Genomic DNA, 18,968 nt, shown 5'->3' with positions numbered 1-18,968 from the left:
TACAGCTTCCGGGTCATGTGGCCAGCATGACTAAGCCGCTTCTGGCGAACCAGAGCAGCGCACGGAAACGCCGTTTACCTTCCCGCCAGAGCAGTACCTATTTATCTACTTGCACTTTGTGCTTTCAAACTGCTAGGCTGGCAGGAGCAGGGACCGAGCAACGGGAGCTCACCTCGTCGCAAGGATTCGAACCGCCGACCTTCTGATCGGCAAGTCCTAGGCTCTGTGGTTTAACCCAATTAGACAGCTTTGCCTTTAAAAGCTGGAAACTGTAGAAGCTTGCAAAGTTCCATGATCTTTAGATGCCTGAAATCATTCACACATCCAACATAATCCTCCTGCACCATGATAGCAAAGCTCTGTGATCCTCAGCTGCTTTTGCTAGTTCTGCATGCCCACAGGCAAGAGAGACTATTGTCTGCTCTCTTCTGTCTGTGGGAAGCTCATGTGGGTTATGCCAGAATTCATCTCAATGCTTGCACCTTTCTTTAAGTGAGAAATCAGGGTTCAAACCTGCTGAGGTTTGTTGGCATCTCTTGTGCTCAAGTGTAGCAGCGTGTCTTCATTTTTTGGAAGATTGGGAAAAAGGTATCTGAGAGAGAAACTCTGTGAATGCTTTTGAAGCAACTTGTCAGAATACACATGAGAAGGGCACTCTGGCATCTGTCTTATTTTGCAGTTTCCCCTGGATGGCAGCAGCCAATTTATGAATGCTTTCAGAGCCTCAAAACCTTATCTTTCCTTCAGAGAGGTCTTGGTGAGTCTCCGGGTCCTAGCATAGGAGGGTCGAGACTTTCCTCATCATTCTCTTTCCCCTCAACACCTGCTCCTGGATGGAGCTTAGTTCCCTCCCTCACCACTGGAGGAGTTCCTTGTTGCTTGCTGCTGTAATTCCTGTGCTGAGCCAATAATAATAATAATAATATAATAATAATTTATTATTTATACCCCGCCTATCTGGCTGGGCTTCCCCAGCCACTCTGGGCGGCTTCCAACAAAATATTAAAATACAGTAATGCATCAAACATTAAAAGCTTCCCTAAACAGGGCTGCCTTCAGATGTCTTCTAAAAGTCTGGTAGTTGTTTATTTCTTTGACATCTGGTGGGAGGGTGTTCCACAGGGCGGGTGCCACTACTGAGTGGCCCTCTGCCCGGTTCCCTGTAGCTTTGCTTCTCACAGTGAGGGAACCGCCAGAAGGCCCTCGGCACTGGACCACAGTGTCTGGGTAGAACAATGTGGGTGGAGACGCTCCTTCAGATATACTGGACCGAGGCCGTTTAGACCTTTAAAGGTCAGCACCAACACTTTGAATTGTGTTCTTCCTTCTAAACCTATGTTGCTCCTGTGACTGCTGCCTCCTCACCAACATTTCTCCCACATTATAGTATGCCTGGATAGAACTCTACCTCCACCCCAGCTGTAATGTTTTTATAACGGTGTGGGGGTCTTGTAAAGAAATAATTTTTTTTACAAAACTTTCGTTTCTCTAAATCCTGGATCTTTCCGCATGGATTGCAGGATAAATATTTGTAGCATATTTGAACTGTCTCTGCTGTGAATACTCAGTGTATACTAAAGGCACGGCTGTTTCTTCATCTGCTAGTAATGCTGGCATTACCGCACTTGCTAAAAATGGAGAGATACCAATATGAACACGAGGAAGGGGTTAGCTTAGTTATAAATCACTAATTAATTTTGTCAGCTTTTAAATATTTTGACTAGGTTGAACATATATATGTATATAATGTGTACTTGGAGCTAAGCTTCTCTTCTCTTTACTTTTAAACATCTCTCCCCTCCTGTCACCCATATGCCCCAAGGCAGATTTCCATATGTATTCTATGTTCCTGGTTCCAGGAGGAAAAATGCTTCCTCATAATTAAACCTTTTAGAGCAGCCTTCAACCATTTAATGCCTTTTGAATATTTAGGACCACAGTTTACATTGGTCCCAGGCTGCATTTCCATTGGCCCATATGATGAGAACTCTGGACCAAAACATCTGGAGGACACCAGGTTGGAGCAAACTCTGGGTTATTGTCATGAACTCCACAGTGTGCAAAGTATTTCCATCCATGTGCACATGGAAAAAAAAACAACAACACCCACATGATACATGACATGATTGAATTCCCACAGTTACCACATAAAAAAGTTTATCTCCATCCATATTCAGAAGACTACTATATTCAGATTGGTAAAACACTGAGAAATCATTTTAGACTGTAATGGTTAGCTAAGCAACATTGTTCTATCTTTTTATTCTAATGCTAACTGCAATTCTCCCTTGAATCCCTTGAAACTCTTGAATCTTTAATACATATATTAAATTAGAAATCTAGAGTTGTATAACATAGCTTTACTTAGCGGATCCTATCCTCCATGCAGCTGTTCTTCCTAATGCTATTGAATTGCTCAAAGGAGAGCTGACTCAGTTATGTCTCTTTCACCTTTATGATACTATACATTTGAATTGCCCATGTGTTCAGAATAAGGTTTTAGAAAATGGATGGTGGTGGCTCTATGTGTTTAAAATTGGAAAAGGCATCTCTCAGTGGTCCTAGTGGTAAAAACAAGAGAGCCTGTTTGTCAGGTACCATGAGAGGGAAATTGAGGGCATCTGTTGTAAAACAGGGTCAGGACTGCAATACCTCAAGGACCATGAGTGATCACCAAAGAAGAAGAAGAAGAAGAAGACGACATCATGGACCACCTCTCCCCATTTGACCCAGATGCTGTGATCATCATCTGAGGCCCTTCTTTTGTGTGTCTCCTCTGCAAGAAGTCCAGAGGGTGGCAACACAAGAACAGGCCTTTTCTGTGGTGGTTCCTGGCTTGTGGAATGCTCTCCCCAAGGAGGCTTTCCTAGTGCTGCCATTACGTATTTTTAAGCTCCAGGGAAAAGTATTCATCTTCTCCCAGGCCTTTTGTTAATTCAATAATCTATGGCATTTTAAACTGGGGGTATTGTTTTTGTTTGTTACTTTGGAGTGTATTTATATGTTTTTATATTGTGATCTTCAGATGCAGGCGGTATAGAAATTTAATTGCGTGTTGAGTTCCGCAGTGCCACCCCCCCAAAAATTCACACAGTACGCGTTAATTTTTGTTTAAGGTTTTTGGCATAATTTTGGCCACAACTTTATTCAATACAGAAAATGTGAGTGGTTGCTTAGGCATTGGTTATGACTATCTGTCCTTGCCCCCGAGGACAGAGCTGGCATTTCCGGGCACCACCGGAAGCCAGCGTGGGAAACAAGTATTGGGGAGAAATGAGGCTGGGAATTCAGTCCAACACCTCTCACCCTCATGTTCCGGTGGGGCTTGCACGGCCCAAGCCCGGCACCACGGACAAGGACGAAAGAATGGCAAGCCCCTGGATTCCTTTAACGGAATTCCCATCGCATCATTTGGAGGGATAGGCACCTTACCCCTCCAAGCACCAATTTAACCAATGCCTAACCGCCAACCTTACAAGTTGTGACGATTTGCTACGTAGTAGGCAAAAACCAAATGGCAACAGCCAATCAGCCACATGGCAAAATTCCTACCAGGCCCCCGCTCAAAGGCGAACGACCCCATGACAGGCATAGCAAGGTCAAATGAACCCAAGAACCACCCTATAAAAAGGGAGGGGGGGCGGGTGATCCGATGCAAACGGCCAAGAAGGACGTCCCCTAGCCTGACCCTCAATTTATAGCCTCTGACCCCTCCTCCAAATTAGCAACACACAAAATTCCCCAGCAACCCAATTTAACCCCTTTTCGGCTTGGGTTCCCCAAATTCTGCCTAGTCATAATGGTGGCCTGCTCCCCAACCGCAACACGTGCTCTCTGCTAGTGAGAACACGCTTTAATATAATAATAATAATATAAGTACCAATTTCATAAAATTTCCAATTTTCCTTCCTTTTCTCTTTTATTTAGAACTGAAAGAAACTGGAAGGTGTAGCTGTAGTATATCAGGAACTGCTCAAGCTAATTGCACTAAGTTTAAAGGGCATTCATTTATATTTAGATAGATTAGCAGATGAAGCAGTAATAAATTTCATCATTGCAGAATGTGACAATATTTCAGGATTATGCTGCCTTTACTGTGCAATCCTATGCGCATCTACTCAAAAGTAAGTTCTGTAGAGCTCAATTTAAGTTTCTGCCATGTAAATGTGTATAGGATTGTAGTTAATCTCCTTACTGAAGATGAATGGTTTAGCCATTATGGCATGAAAATACTAGGGTCCCATGCTGTTTGCATTATGGAACACAGAAAGCTGCCAAACCTCAAGTTTCAGCAACATAGCAAGCTTCCATGTGATTTGCTTTATTAGCTACCTGTGTCATATTAGTACACTGTTAGACACTTAACATCCAATAGTGGGGCAAAATATCTAGACCTTGTGTGAGAACAAAGCTAGACTATGCAGAAGGGAAAGCCCACACAGATAAGCTCTTTCATTTTGTGTTAGGCTAGGTATCTGTCATCATCATCTTCCTAAAATGCATGCTAGGACATCTGAAACCAGTCCTTCAAATAAGCTGCAGCCAGTCAGTTTTGCATTTTGCTTTTTAATTTTTTATCATCTGGTCATTCATTCATTCATTCATTCTCTTCTTCCAGAACCTAACTGATGTGTATATACCTTTGTGACCACTCAGTGCTTGAAAAGGATACTTGCTCCTTGGCAGATGTATAAACACCTATAGAGTCAGAACTTAACCTCCTGCCATCTTAGAAATCTACTGTGAAAGCTTGCTATATTCCTTTAATTCATCTGGTCTCTAAACTGAAGGTCTTATTTTAATCAGAAACTGGAAAAATTGTACTTTCTTAAAATGGTATGTGGAGCACAAGAAAAATAATCACCACCAAACATTCTGCATATTCTGGCAAGTAGCCATAAATTCAACAAACATACAGGTTGTTTCTGTCTCTTATGAAAAGATCCAAGCTATTTTGAACAACTTAAATATAAAATTGAAAATAATTTTAAAATATACCGAAGTTTTTATTTAAAAGATTTCCTTTCCAGGATGAACAAAGCCTTGCATGTTTACTGTTCCAAGTGAGTCCATCTGTGTTCAGTAGGGGTCACTCTCAGGTAACCATATCTAGGACTGCAGCCTCAGTTATGTTAGCAATTTCCCAAGATATGAAAAGGGAATGTTGTTATTAATAAGATGTTAGTTACATTGATATCCATTCAGGCTTCATAAAATGTATAATGAGAACTTGTGACCCTTATTGATGATAATGAAGGTGATTGAGAGAGCAAACAAAGTTAATGAACGATGCAGTTGTTCTTCAGAAGATGTATTGATTGCAGCCTTTTCCGACTATGCACAAGAAGCTAGACGGCAGGCGGCTTTGTCACTAATGTTGACAAAAGCAGTATTTCAGCAACAAAAATCACAGTGGGCTAAAAATTGCTCCATAACTTTCCTGTTCATGTGTCCTCAACAAAATTGGAGGACAATTTGAGGAGGAGTGGGAAATCTTCAAAGAAATTTGCAAGGGGATTATACTCAGCCTTTTTTGTATGGGGTGGCCTAAGAGCCTTTATTTGGACCCTAGGCTATCTACACAGGCTCCAAGCCAGTGTAGTGAACAGTCACTCCAGCAAGTGCTCAGACCCTGCATGTATAGAGCCTTACAGTGCTCTGTCTCTGTGTGCTTTAAAAATGTTTTAAGACTGGACCCCTTGTTCATATCAGGTGACTAACTCTCTTTAGGACCATATTTGGTCTTCTCCTCAATGGCAAAAGAAAAGTCAACCATAAAGGTTCAGCTCAGCACTAAACAGAACAAAAATTAGCAAATGGTAGCTTTTGTTGTATATTTTTGTTGCTGTATTTTCTTATATTTTGTAGTCTGCTCTTAATGCTGTTGATAAGTAAAAAGAGGAGACACATTTTATAACATAACTTATGTTGTTATTTCCTCTTCTACCCTCTGCTTCATGTTTCATTGCGTTATTCAGTTTGGAAGGGATAAGTGCAGAAAATAACAATCATAAATAACACTGTAGTAAACCAGATTTGTTTCCAGTAATTAACAAATTCATGGCCACTTGCCATATCCGGAATGAAACCACAGCCATCTGTGATACTTCAGTGGGAAAATGTCTGCTAAACCTAGTCTATAGCCTTGTCTGTCTATGAAATTTGTTTTCAAGATTTGTCCATGATATTCTAGTCATAAGTTGTGCTTGAGACCTGTTTTACATGTTCCAACCACTTAAATTGTCCACATAGATGCAGCACTTTACTCCAGTAATTATAAGTATACTTAGTGACATCTTTCAAATAACACAGGTGTTAGCTGCGGAGGAGAATGAGTGTCAAATTTCTACCCTCTAGGAATCATTTCACAATATCTTGTCTATTGGGGAATCCATGACCATTTGCACCCCCCCCCCAAAAAACCCCCCCAAAAAACCTCTGAATGTTGCAGAGAATTCTGGGGCATGTTCTAGATTGCATAATACATTCATGTGGAGTACTGGCAAGTCCACCATTGCCATCATCTCTAAATCAATAGTAGCAAGCAGCCTTTAAGAAAAGCTTTTCCATCATTACTGATCGTAACTGTGGAAACTCAGATAAATTTCTAAAGAACCCCAGAGTTCCTCTGAACACAGTTTGAAGAAAACCATTGACCTTTACTGGACTTACGGTCTGATTCTGCAAAGTGCATTCTTAAATCTCTCTAACTGAAATCGATGGGATTTACAAGTACTTAACTTTAACTGGATCATGCCCTTGGTGGGATGACACAATATTTAGATTGGCTAAATCCTACTAACTTAAAAAATACTTAATCATCATCAACTCGGGTCTTTTCTTCAAATTCTAGTACTTAGCAGCCCTTTACTGGAAAATCATCTCATTGATTTGCACAGCAATATTATAACATTCAGTCTCTCAAAATCGGATTATTCTTTATAGTGTTAAAAGTCATGGCAAGTTGGTCTTCTATTTACAAATGTAATTTAGTCTCATGAGAAAGTAATCTTGTTAAAATATTGTCAGGCTAATTGAAATTGATTTGTGTTTACTAAACATAGTGGTTGCTAATCAAATATCAGGCTTAGAAGCTTTGGAGGTACGTTTGATAGATTCTTGTTAGTCTTATACTGAATGAATCAGTGAGTCAAATCTATTGAGAGATAAATGCGGTAGAGCTTTTTCAAGGCTTAGCAGTTTTTTTTCTCTCTCTTTCAAAATGGATAAGACTAATGTGTCAATAGTGTGCCTTCTGTGAGATGTTACGCTTTGCGAAAGATGAGATAGTCATGAACTCTGGATTACTTCTGCGTGTATTATTTGTCAATAGCTCACATTTACTTTTCCAGCTGCTTAATTACTTTGCTGTTCTGCCGCTCTGTACTACTGAAAACTATATTCACAAAGCCATAATTTAAACTTTGTTTTCTGAATATGCATGAGGACAACATTGTCAGTTGAGCCTAAATAAGTCATGCATAGCTTTGGTCTGGTATCTCTCTGTCTTTTGTATTTAGCCTCAAATTTTCTATTTTCCACTATCAACAACATTGATGTGTCTATTTTCTGCATTTTTGTAACATATATTACTGTTGTATAAGAAAGGGTTGTAGAGGTGGGAGTTCAAAACTCTCTTTAACTAGGAAGTATATTGTACAACCTCGGGAGACTAATTTTCTCTTAGTCTAACCTCCTTCAAAGGCTGTGAAAATCATTTACGTCATGTACACTGCCGCCACGTACTTAGAGGAATGACGGTATACAAATTAAACAAATAAAATTATGGAATAAACTTTTCAGTATTCAAGATTGTAACAGTCATTCTTCTGTAAACATAAAGTAGAATCATTATAATTTTTCTTACCTAGGTTGGTATTCAGCTTTTACTCAGAGAAGATCCCTTGAAGTTAATACTCCTAACAGTCATGTTCTTTCATTTCAATGGTTCTACTCTGAGTAAAAGTTGAATACCATAACTAGGTTGGGTTTTTTTTTAACGTTTTGATATTCATTACTATTGCAATTTATGAGCTGCCAAGGTTTAAAAACAATGAAAAGTATTTTAGCATCTTAAAAGGCTGTTTTATTGTGGCACTAACTTACACTTTTATGCTTTCTTTAGTCTTTAGGTGCCACAAGACTCCTGCAGTGCAATCCACACCCTCCTTATTCTGGACTGGGGGCGGGTGAGGTTGGATTAGGTGGAAGTGGCCCTCTGCTGAACATTCCCATCTGAGCTGACCATCTGCTGGCCACCACTACCAAACTGATGCAAGCATGAGTTTTTTATGCAGCACTCTGCCTTTGGCCTTGCCAAATGTGCAAGTGGGAGTGCTGTTGAATGGGCTGCCCACTGATTGTAGCCAGTGAAAGGCCTTGTTCCAAGGATGTGCTGGGGATGGAATTAAACCAACCCAGAATCGCATGGATCCAAGCCAGTCCCATTGCCATCATGCAACATCATCAGGCCCAATTTTGGCCAGTTCACGCTGCCCCTCTCACCTTCTGCTACTAATTCCAAGGATGCAAAGCCTCACTGGCAAAAAGGAGGAGTTTGGATTGCACCTTTATTTCGCCCCCTAAAAATAGGTTGAAACAGCTATTCTTCTAAAAGTTAATATATTTAAATACTAATTTAAGAGAGAGAACTTTTCTTTCAGGGAATAAACCTTGTGGTTTTGCTTCCTGTCAAAAATGCGTAATTTTAAAAATGTGCCTTAATGTTATTTCACAGAAAACTCTTCTTTACCGACTATGGGAATGTTGCTAAAATTGAAAGATGTGACATGGATGGGATGAACAGAACAAGGATAGTAGTATCAAAAATAGAGCAGCCTACTGCCCTTACTCTAGACCTGATCAGTAAATATGTTTACTGGGTAGATGTCTATCTGGACTCTGTAGAAGTTGTTGACTACCAGGGACACAACAGACACACAATAATCAAAGGACGACTCGTAAGTACTATGTTTCTATATATACTTACATGTATGTATGCATGTGTTGTGAATGTTCATAGCTTTAGCATTTCCTAATGGCAATTATTGTGTCCACTGAAATACTTTGCAGAAAGACTGTTTCATAATTTTTAGCAAACAACAACGTGAGCCTATAAATGAGGCAAGTGTTGACTGCCTGGCTACCGCTGTATACTAAATTCTACATGGTTTTTTAAGCATTTATGATGAAAATGTGATTCAATATCAATTGGACTTCCTGAAACTGCCAAACTCAAGACCCAGAAATGCAGGTTTTTAAACTGTAGTAAACAAAATTGTAGTAGCGTGAGAAATGAGCATGCATAATACACAGCCCAGGTATGTGATGGAAGTAAGTGGCTTTTCATCTCTTGGACCCCATACAGTTCTGCTCCTCAGAGTAATTTCAAATAATCTAATGGTGTGAACTAATTCGCAAAGTGAGCATACAGTGAAGCTCATGTGTTGAGCTCTGCCAAATTCACATCTCCAGCAGGCCTCTTGATACAAGGAATCATCAAGCATTAGGAATTGTCCTTGCTTTGGGAAGACTCTGTATTGTACAGTTCTTTGAGCCTGTGACAGTTGCAATTTTTGGTCAGCCTATTCAGACCTCCAGTTGTGTACCTGCTGATTTAAACTCAGCTTGCATATGTATATATAGGATAGCATATGAAAAGCTAATCTAAACTAAATTCAGGGTGGGCTGACAAAAACTATTTAATATTGGTCACAGTTGGAGAAAGCTTATTGTGCTTGATCTAATCCCTTTGGCATCTGATATGTTCTTACTTACCTAAACCTCTCTACAACTCTTCTGAGTTAATTTAAAACAAAATTATATTGTGTAAGTAAAAAGAAAGCAGAATCCATTTGTGGTTTGAGTCTTAATGAGTTTTTCATTAACAAATATTGACTTTATAAATATGACTCCCATTATTCATTTCTGTGTGTAGCCTTGCATTGCCATTTGATTAGGGAAAAAATTGATAAGATCAGATAATAATTATATATTTTCTTCCTTCAGGTTAGACATCTTTATGGGCTGACTGTATTTGAAGACTATTTGTATGCAACAAATTTGGATAACTACAGTGTCATACAAATAAACAGATTTAATGGCACAGATACACAGATGTTAATTAGACTTGAAAATGCTCAAGAGATCCATGTGTACCACACAAGAATCCAACCAACAGGTAAGGCTCCAGCAACTTCACTGCTATCCTTTACTACCTTTGATTTAAGAAAACAGTGTAGACCTTGGAATCAGAGAAGCAGTTTCACTCTTCATTGTAGGCATGGTTCTGCTGGTATGGGCAATTATTGTGACCCTGCATTATGTCTGATTCCATTCAATTTCACTTATGCTGGGGAGAAAAGAGATTGGTACCCAAGTGTGCAAACGGTTCCAAAAGGTGGTGTGTGGGTAGGGATTGGAATTACATTTGTGCATTCCAATGCACAATTCATTCAAATCAATGGACAGTATCCAACACAGGACATACTTTGTTTTGTGTATTTTGTTTTACATACAGTGCATACCCATAGTTCTTAAAACAAGGCAATTGGTGGATTTTCTGTGTACGTATCTGAGCTCAGGGTGTTGAAAAGCAGTGACTCTGCAATAAAGGGTCAGGTTCTCCACATTCCTAGTTTAACACAGTGTTAAAATTGAAAGAAAATGAACATGTCAGTTTGACATACCATATTTAGAAGATAAAGCTATGAGGATGGCTGAATCATATGACTACTTTCCTCGAATAATGAGACACAGGGGGCAGAAAACACACCTACAATTATTATTCTAATTAGTTTCCCATTATTTCCACTAGACAGCTACCAAGACATTAGCTGAACTTAAAAATTTAGTCCAACAGGATAAGTAGAAAAGTCATTAGCAAGGACGGGTTCCATATGAATGCCCACAAGATAACTGTTTCACAGTCGCATCGTGGTAGGAAAACAGTCCTGTCAACCAGGTCCAATGTCCCCATTAATGCTTCTCTTAAAACTATAAAATTAATGCTAAAAATTAACTCTTAACACAATGGAAGGAATTCAATGTCACCCTCTTCTGATTATTCCATTAGTGCAAGCATCTAGGCCTTCCAGAAAGAATGATCCCCCTTTCCTCTCCCTATATGCTGTTCCAGGGTTCTCCTGACCCCGCCCCAGGCAATTTTTGGGAGTGTGGGGGGCACAACCCTGTTGTGCAAGTGTCCTTTCATAGGACTTCTGTTAACAGGACTCATTGGTTGATTCCCATCCAATTAATTTTATTATGAATCTTATCTTACATACGTTGCCCACCAAGGAACCGTTAGTAGTAGAGAAAGAAAGAAAAAAGAAATGGCTACGATTTATTTGTTGTCACAAACAGGATAAGTAAACATAACGATGTAGACTTGTGGCCACACTATTTGTATAAGAGTTACTTTCTTACAAAGGATTCAGAAAGCTGTGTAGAGTGTGACATTGATGTATCTTGAATGAGAGAGCATCCATATACCCTATAAGTTCAGATCTCTGATGTCAGCACATGAAGAAGTATATTGCTGCAAAATGACTATCACTCAGAGGGAGTTGGGAGGTTTGAGTGTGCCTAGGACGTTATTATGCTCTGCTGCTTCTTGCACCTTTTGTAATTACGTTTTATCCTTTTGTGCCATTTGCTATACTTCTGCAATTATATTATTCTGAATTGATATGTTTTTGCTTGTTAAGGTTTGCTGGGCTGACTACCATATCAGTTGGGTATTATTTATCTTGCTGTTTTACAGTTATCAACTTTGTGAGACTTTTTTTTTTTAATATAAGCAAATAGAATAGGAATAAAGGGGGGGGAAACACTTTTATTGATAACAAAAGTATTTTGTATTGTATTTTCCATATGCAATGGGCTATATAATCCTTGTTTTATTTTCCCTTCATATTTTTCCCAGTAAGGTATTTAATGTCATGTAGCAGTGGCTGGGATGCAACTTTAGTTCTTTCAAGATCAAACATTTCATATTTATGCTTGAGAGTTCATACAAACAGGTTACTGGTGTATTTAGAATACAAGAAACTTAGCCAGCTCCTCCTTTGGAAATGAAAATCATGAAAATATGGGTATTACTAAGAAGTATATGAAGCTGAAAGCTGAGACGTTGGACACATATATATATGAAACAGGAGGTAGAGAAAACAGCAATCACCATTGCCCAAAGAGCTGCTCCAGCGGCCGTCATCATCTGCTAATTCTTACAAGACCTTTTGCATACATGCTAGTGGTACTTTGACTGAAATATTAACACCATCCACCAAAGGATATTTGTGAACAGAAGCAACATTCTCATGTGCACAGCTAATAGAGATGTGCATGCACATCAGTCCAAGTTGAACTACCTGGGTGTTTTCTTTTGATGAGGCTGGGGTAAACATTCCCATAGGAGCTCATTGTGCATGACCAGACCTGGACTGGAGCGATTGCCATCTGATGATTCTAGTTGGCAATTATTGTTTTTCTGTTAAGGATTACAACAGATTCCATTTGGTCCTCCAGGATTCCAAGAAAATATCTACATTACTCTCAATTCTACCATTTTGTATTCTGGTACAATATTCTTTTTGTCCTTTTTGTTGCTCAATTTCTTTTGAGCCCCATTCTGTATTTCCTGTAGAGTAACCAACAATGAAAAACCACAGTTAGTGCTTAAAAAGCAATATAGCCCTGTAGATCAGTATCATTCCTTATGAACATGGGTGTCTACTGGTGACTCTGAAATTCACCTGTAACAAAATCATGTCCAGCCCATAACCAAAAATTCCAAAAAACAATCATGGCTTGTCAGTAACAAGTCATGGCTTGTCAAACGTGAAAGAGCCTCCATACAAAAACTGCTTAGGCAAGTCTGCAGAACACTATACTTGATAGTGCTCCCTTTATCTTTATAAATTGTTCGGTATAATGGATTTTTATCTCAAACTACTTCTACAATTTGGGAAACTGCTCTCCCAATGTTATTAGGTCAGGAACCTGGAAATAAATAGGGTACTAGCTGATGGTAGTGTGTAAAAATGCAGCTGCTCTGGTTTCCAATGCAAAAAAAAAGGGGGGGGAAGAATCTTCCTTAATAATTACTGCGCTTGTCTCCTATCCTTTCTAATCTGAGGCCTGAATCAGTGATAACACTTATTATAACTATATAATTCTGAGATTTAGCTATAATGTGTTTGTCTTTTAACAAATAATACTTTGTTTATATTATGTCTGTATTATGGTGACTGAGCCTGGACAAAACTGGGGGAAAGATATTCATCCTGTATTTCCTGACAACAGTTTCCACTTTAGATCTTAACCTGATCACATGCTGAGATCTAAAGTGGAAACGGTTGTCATTTGCCTACCTCTTAAGGTGGTGAGATTGGTGGGTATAAAGGAGAGGGCCTTCTCAATGGTGGCCCTGAAGATTATTATCATCTTACCTCCAGATGGCTATTGCACTCCAATCTGTTTGAATGCCCCTGAAGGCCTACTTGTTGCAGGTGGCCTTCCCATATCTGACAGCTATATAGGCTGAGATGCATTTATTTTAATTGCTGTGCTGTAAAGGCAGGATCAAAGGGACGCGGGTGGCGCTGTGGTCTAAACTACTGAGCCTCTTGGGTTTGCCAATCAGAAGGTTGGTGGTTCAAATCCACCGGGGTGAGCTCCCGTTGCTCAGTCTCAGCTCCTGCCCACCTAGCAGTTCGAAAGCACACCAAAAAGTGCAAGTAGATAAATAGGTACCGCTCCGGCAGGAAGGTAAATAGTGTTTCCATGCTCTGCTCTGGTTTTGATGCCCCATTGCACCAGAAGTGGCTTAGTCATGCTGGCCACATGATCCAGAAAAACTGTCTGCGGACAAACGCTGGCTCCCTCGGCCTGTAAAGTGATAGACTTAACTGTCAGGGGTCCTTTACCTTTACCTTTTAAGGGCAGGATCAGCTAACAGGTCCCACTAGTGGAAGTTAGCACAATTACTGCAATGAGGCTTTCTCCCCTCTCCTCCCCCTGCACTTGGCTCCCTCAAATTGGCTCTTACGGGGGGGGGGGCAGAGAACCCTCAGAAAAGCATAGAGGGGGAGGAGAGGCAGGATCATATGTATGGTAGACTGAAAAGTTTGTGATGGCAAAATGATTGCTGTGGTGCAATGTGGAACCCCTCACTGAGTTTTATACCGTGAGCTGGGATGTTTCCTCACTACTTATTGCCAGTTTAGGAATTTCGGGATTAGAATTATATTGTGGTTTACATTTTACGGCTAACATGCTTTTTAAAAAATGACGTGAGTGTCCTTTGAACAGTTATATTACAGCGGCACAGTAAAGCTGTCAGCATTAAGTATGGAATCCCTACAATGGCAGAGCTAAAGTGTATTACTCCTCTTATCATATGCCTTTTAAACATTAGTGTTTTGAGTGCCTTTTTCATGAGTCTGGCCAGTGGATCAGGTTCTTATTATGAAAGTAGGATCAGAGAGAGCACAATCAGGTGGTAAGGGATCTGTATTATTTGTCCTGTTCTCATGGCTACCAGCCTTTAAACATTATAGCAGTGTTGTGGGTTGCAACCATGGGAAAGTAGCTCTTACAGTGTAACATATAAGGGAATCTTAGTTACCAGACACTTTGTACATATGTATTTCTTAACACTCCTTATACAGGAAGTGATTATTGTTGTTGTTGTTAGTTAAGAAATGGGAGCAATGGGGTCAGTCTTGAATCTCTGGTATAAGATAGGAACAAAGCAAACGAGGGACAACTTTATAGCAGGAGGGATAGGCTTATTATGGTTACAAGAAAGGCCTGCTTGTTCCTTTAAAACAAATGGGAAATGTTTGTACCAGTTCCTCAGAGTGTTAGTGATTACCTTTTGAAGAAGAAAGATAAAAAAATAAGTGGCAGTGCATTGCAGTAAATGAAGAGGAAACCTCATTAATATTTACCTTTTTTGTTCTTTAAAAGGGCTGCAAAAGCAGACCGTTAAGGAACAGGGTTTCCAGGTTAATCATCTTAGACTTGCCCCTTTAAAACCGCATTACAAGTAGGCAATACAGCTGGGTCCCCTCAGTTGTTACCTGGATCTTCTGGCTGTTGCTCTCCTCTTCCTGCTCTATGATCTCTATGGAGATCTACTCATTACAAGGCAGGGAGAGGAATTAGAGAAAGAACTGGCGAGTCACTATTTTTCCTGTTTAATCTGGTGATTTGAAAGAACATACAGTGGTACCTCAGGTTAAGAACTTAATTTATTCCAGAGGTCTGTTCTTAACCTGAAACGGTTCTTAACTGGAGGCGTGCTTTCGCTAATGGGGCCTCCTGCTGCTGCTGCTCTGCTGGCACATGATTTCCGTTCTTATCCTGGGGCAAAGTTCTTAACCTGGAGCAACCACTTCCTGGTTAGTGGAGTTTGTAACCCAAAGCATCTGTAACCCGAGGTACCACTGTATAGCCCATTTCCAGGTTGTATCCTGGTCATCCTAGTATGGAAACACCCAGCCTTTAAAGAATCAATCAATGAATGTGGTAAGGTTTTACAAGCTATACTAAAATTTGTACTAAAATATGATCAAGGGGAAATGTGGGTTTTAGGAACAGTGGAGATGTACAACATGAACCGTGCACCCATAGTAGTTGCACAACAGTTATGCACAAGATCTGAGTAGCAGTGCTGTATGAGCCAAGGCAAGTAACAACAACAACAACAACTTATTTATACCCCACCCATCTGGCTGGGTTTCCCCAGCCACTCTGGGCAGCTTCCAACAAAAGATGAAAAATACATTAATTTTCATTTATCCAGCAACACTAAGAGTAGACATGGATCACTGAAGAACAGTAATTAACAATAGCAGCTGAGATCATGCAGTGCACACTTTTCCAAAATGTTATAATTTCCACTGTAATATAATCACGAGTAAAGAATATAAATGTGAAGAGTGCTTTAATCCATAAAGATTATCCTGTGTCCCAGCCAAATAGGTAGTATTTACTGTTTGTGGACTACATGCTGCCTCCCTTTTATTAAACCCTCTTTGCTGCTGGGAGTGTGTATGTGTGTGGCGGGGGGGGGGCAACAAAGATGTGGCATTCAAGTGTGTCTTGTCACCTAAGTTCTCTCTCCACACTGATGCATATGACAGTGATGCTTTAAAAGGATTTCTAACCTGCTGTTTTTCATTTGTTGCAGTCAGGAACCATGCATGTGAACTAGACCCATATGGAATGCCAGGGGGCTGCTCACACATCTGTTTGCTCAGCAGCAGCTACAAAGCCAGGACTTGTCGCTGCAGGATGGGTTTCGTCTTGGGAAGTGATGGCAGGTCATGCAAAAGTATGTTGTTTAAAATCAAACACTTTGCCAGCAGCTAATATTTCAGAGTGGGAGTCTGAGTGTTAATTAACATCATCATCAACAGCAGCAGTGCTAACCTTAAGTGATAGTTGATGAAATGTGCTTGGCAATATTCACCTGCCATTTTACCCCCATCCTGTTTTTATTTGCTGGTGTAAGTTTTTTGGCTTGGGTTTGGCTTTGCAGCAGCAGAGGTGAGTAAATTAGTCCTGTGGCAGAATGATAACAGCAATTGAAACATTCTGCTTTATCTAGTTATCCTTGTCTCCTACAATATGCTATTGTGATAAGTCTTTGTCTTAATCCTACAAAATCCTTCTCAGGCTGCATTAAGGGCTCTCAGTCATCATTAATTTGTAACAACAACAAAAGTCCTATAACTTATTGATTTACATATGCTAATGCATTTGCTGCCTTTATAAACTGGATTTAGTTCGTGCAAATTACATGAAATGTTTGCACTTCCTTTGCTTTCACCAAAATCATACTGACCCAGGGCTCACGGCAACAGCGTTATATTCTCAACATTTTGCTAAGTGGAAACATTCAGGTAGCTTTGTAGAAGTATTTTCCTCCTCTGAACATTTTTTGTACTGGCTGTAGTCCATAGCATCTGTTGTTCTTTTTACTCATTAAAAGATTAATATTTCACATTTCCTGCAATAATCTTGAAGGCAGTTCAAAAAAGCAGAAGTTTACCAAATCGATAAAGACAAAGCCCATATAAATGTAGGCAAAAGTTGACAGCTACATACTTAATTTTATCCAAAGGTTTTCCAAATAGCCAAGGTTTGGCTCCTTGTATTTCTGAGTGCTCGCCTTTCAAAAGGTGTGCATTGAGGCAGGTATGCAAATACCTTTGATGAAGACTTCCACAGCCTAAATATTGTCGTCAGAAAAAGACCATGCCTGGCTTTCTCACTCGGTGTGCATGAGATGGCAATGAGATACCATCTGAGCAAGTTCCTTAGGTATCCTGATTCCAGACCATTTAGATATTAATGGTCAGAACCAGCACTTTGAAATGAGCCCCAAAGCAAATGAGCAACCAAAGCACTTGAAATGGCATAAGAGTGATATAAACAGAATGTTTATTTATACCTGCCTTGGTCAGCCTGGGTGCCTCTAGATATTTTGGACTACAGCTCAACCTCAGTTCCAGCTTTGCACAGATGGCTGTGGTCTAAAAACATCTGGAGGGCACAAGGTTGGCAAAGGCTGCTCTGGGCCAGTTGATCTTCTGAACGTTTTTCAATGGCAGCCTCAGGTTGAGCACACTGCAGTAATCCAGCCTGGGACATAGCTTTGTGAAGCGATCTTCAGAACGGCTAAAAGGGAATGGCTTATAAAAGGCAGGAGATGACTAAGTAAGAAATTATTTAAATGCAGGCGTCCAGTCCAGTGTTCTATTTGCTGGACAAAAGTGGCTCTACAAAAACATGCTCACAGTGTTAAGTGGAAGATCTTAAATACTGTGTAATTTATACAGAAGGAGACTTCATAATTCTTTCAAGGCCCCAAGTTACGAAATGGGCTACTATTTAAGAAAGAAACAACATGATTGATTTTTTGTATGTTATGTTTTTCATTTTGGCAGAATGCATCATTTGCACAGTTATGAACAGTTGAAATTGCAGTCCTTTGCGTTGCACATTTTTGTCTATTTGCTAAAGTTTACTGTACTGGTATTGGCAATGGTAATAGATCCTAATGACTTGGAGAATGCCTGCAAGATTATAACAGGCCATTTTACCCTGGCTCTAATGTTATCCTATGGTCGATTCGGTTTTTGAAACGTGTATTGCTACAGAAAAGGCAGTGATTAATTAGATATAACTCAGTCACAGAAGTAATTTGTGTTTTAATTAAGATAATGCAATTAACCAGTCATATTGAGTTTAGATACATTCAGAATATTTGGGAGCTTAATTTTGGGTTTAGATTTGGAGGGGGGGAACACTAATTGCACCATTTAATTAAACAGTGACAGTATTCAGTGTAAAGAAATTAGGCAGCATTGGTGGTTTATGTTTGTAATCTTTCTTATGCAGGACCAAAGAATGAGTTGTTCCTGTTTTATGGCAAGGGACGCCCGGGAATAATACGGGGAATGGACCTGAATACCAAAGTAGCTGATGAATATATGATCCCCATAGAAAACCTGGTTAATCCTCGAGCTCTGGATTTTCATGCTGAGACCAATTACATATACTTTGCTGACACTACGAGCTTCTTGATTGGACGTCAAAAAATTGATGGCTCTGAGCGGGAGACAATCTTGAAGGATGGTAGGTGGAACTTAGAAGTATTTCGTATAAACATAAAATTTCACCCAATAATTTGCAAGAACTTGGCACCTACTTTGTGTCCATGTTTCTATGCTTTAAATAAGGGTTTCCCAAACTTGGGTCTCCAGCTGTTTTTAGATTTCAACTCCTGTCATCCCCAGCTAGCAGGACCAGTAGTCAGGGATGATGGGAATTGTAGTCCAAAAACTGCTGGAGACCCAAGTTTGGGAAATCCTGCTTTAAATCACTTCTTCAAAAAGTATTTGTAAGTGGCTTAATATTTTAAATTTTTCTAAGTGGTGTACAACGTGCCTATT

General features: G+C 39.8%; 1 protein-coding gene across 3 annotated transcripts in view; it reads left to right on the top strand.

The window, feature by feature from the left end:
• LRP1B (LDL receptor related protein 1B) overlaps nucleotides 1-18,968 on the top strand; it is a 776,343-nt gene that overhangs the window by 530,513 nt on the left and 226,862 nt on the right. For all 3 annotated transcript variants that reach the window (XM_081004634.1, XM_081004635.1, XM_081004633.1), the window contains 4 exons: nucleotides 8,738-8,960; nucleotides 10,009-10,180; nucleotides 16,199-16,342; nucleotides 18,415-18,651. In XM_081004634.1, the coding sequence (XP_080860760.1) occupies nucleotides 8,738-8,960; nucleotides 10,009-10,180; nucleotides 16,199-16,342; nucleotides 18,415-18,651 (776 nt within the window). The remainder of the gene's footprint in view (nucleotides 1-8,737; nucleotides 8,961-10,008; nucleotides 10,181-16,198; nucleotides 16,343-18,414; nucleotides 18,652-18,968) is intronic.

The sequence above is a fragment of the Podarcis pityusensis genome, assembly GCF_964106645.2.
Source record: "Podarcis pityusensis genome assembly, chromosome: 1".
Lineage (NCBI taxonomy): Eukaryota > Metazoa > Chordata > Lepidosauria > Squamata > Lacertidae > Podarcis > Podarcis pityusensis.
This window is presented reverse-complemented; position numbering and strand designations above follow the sequence as displayed.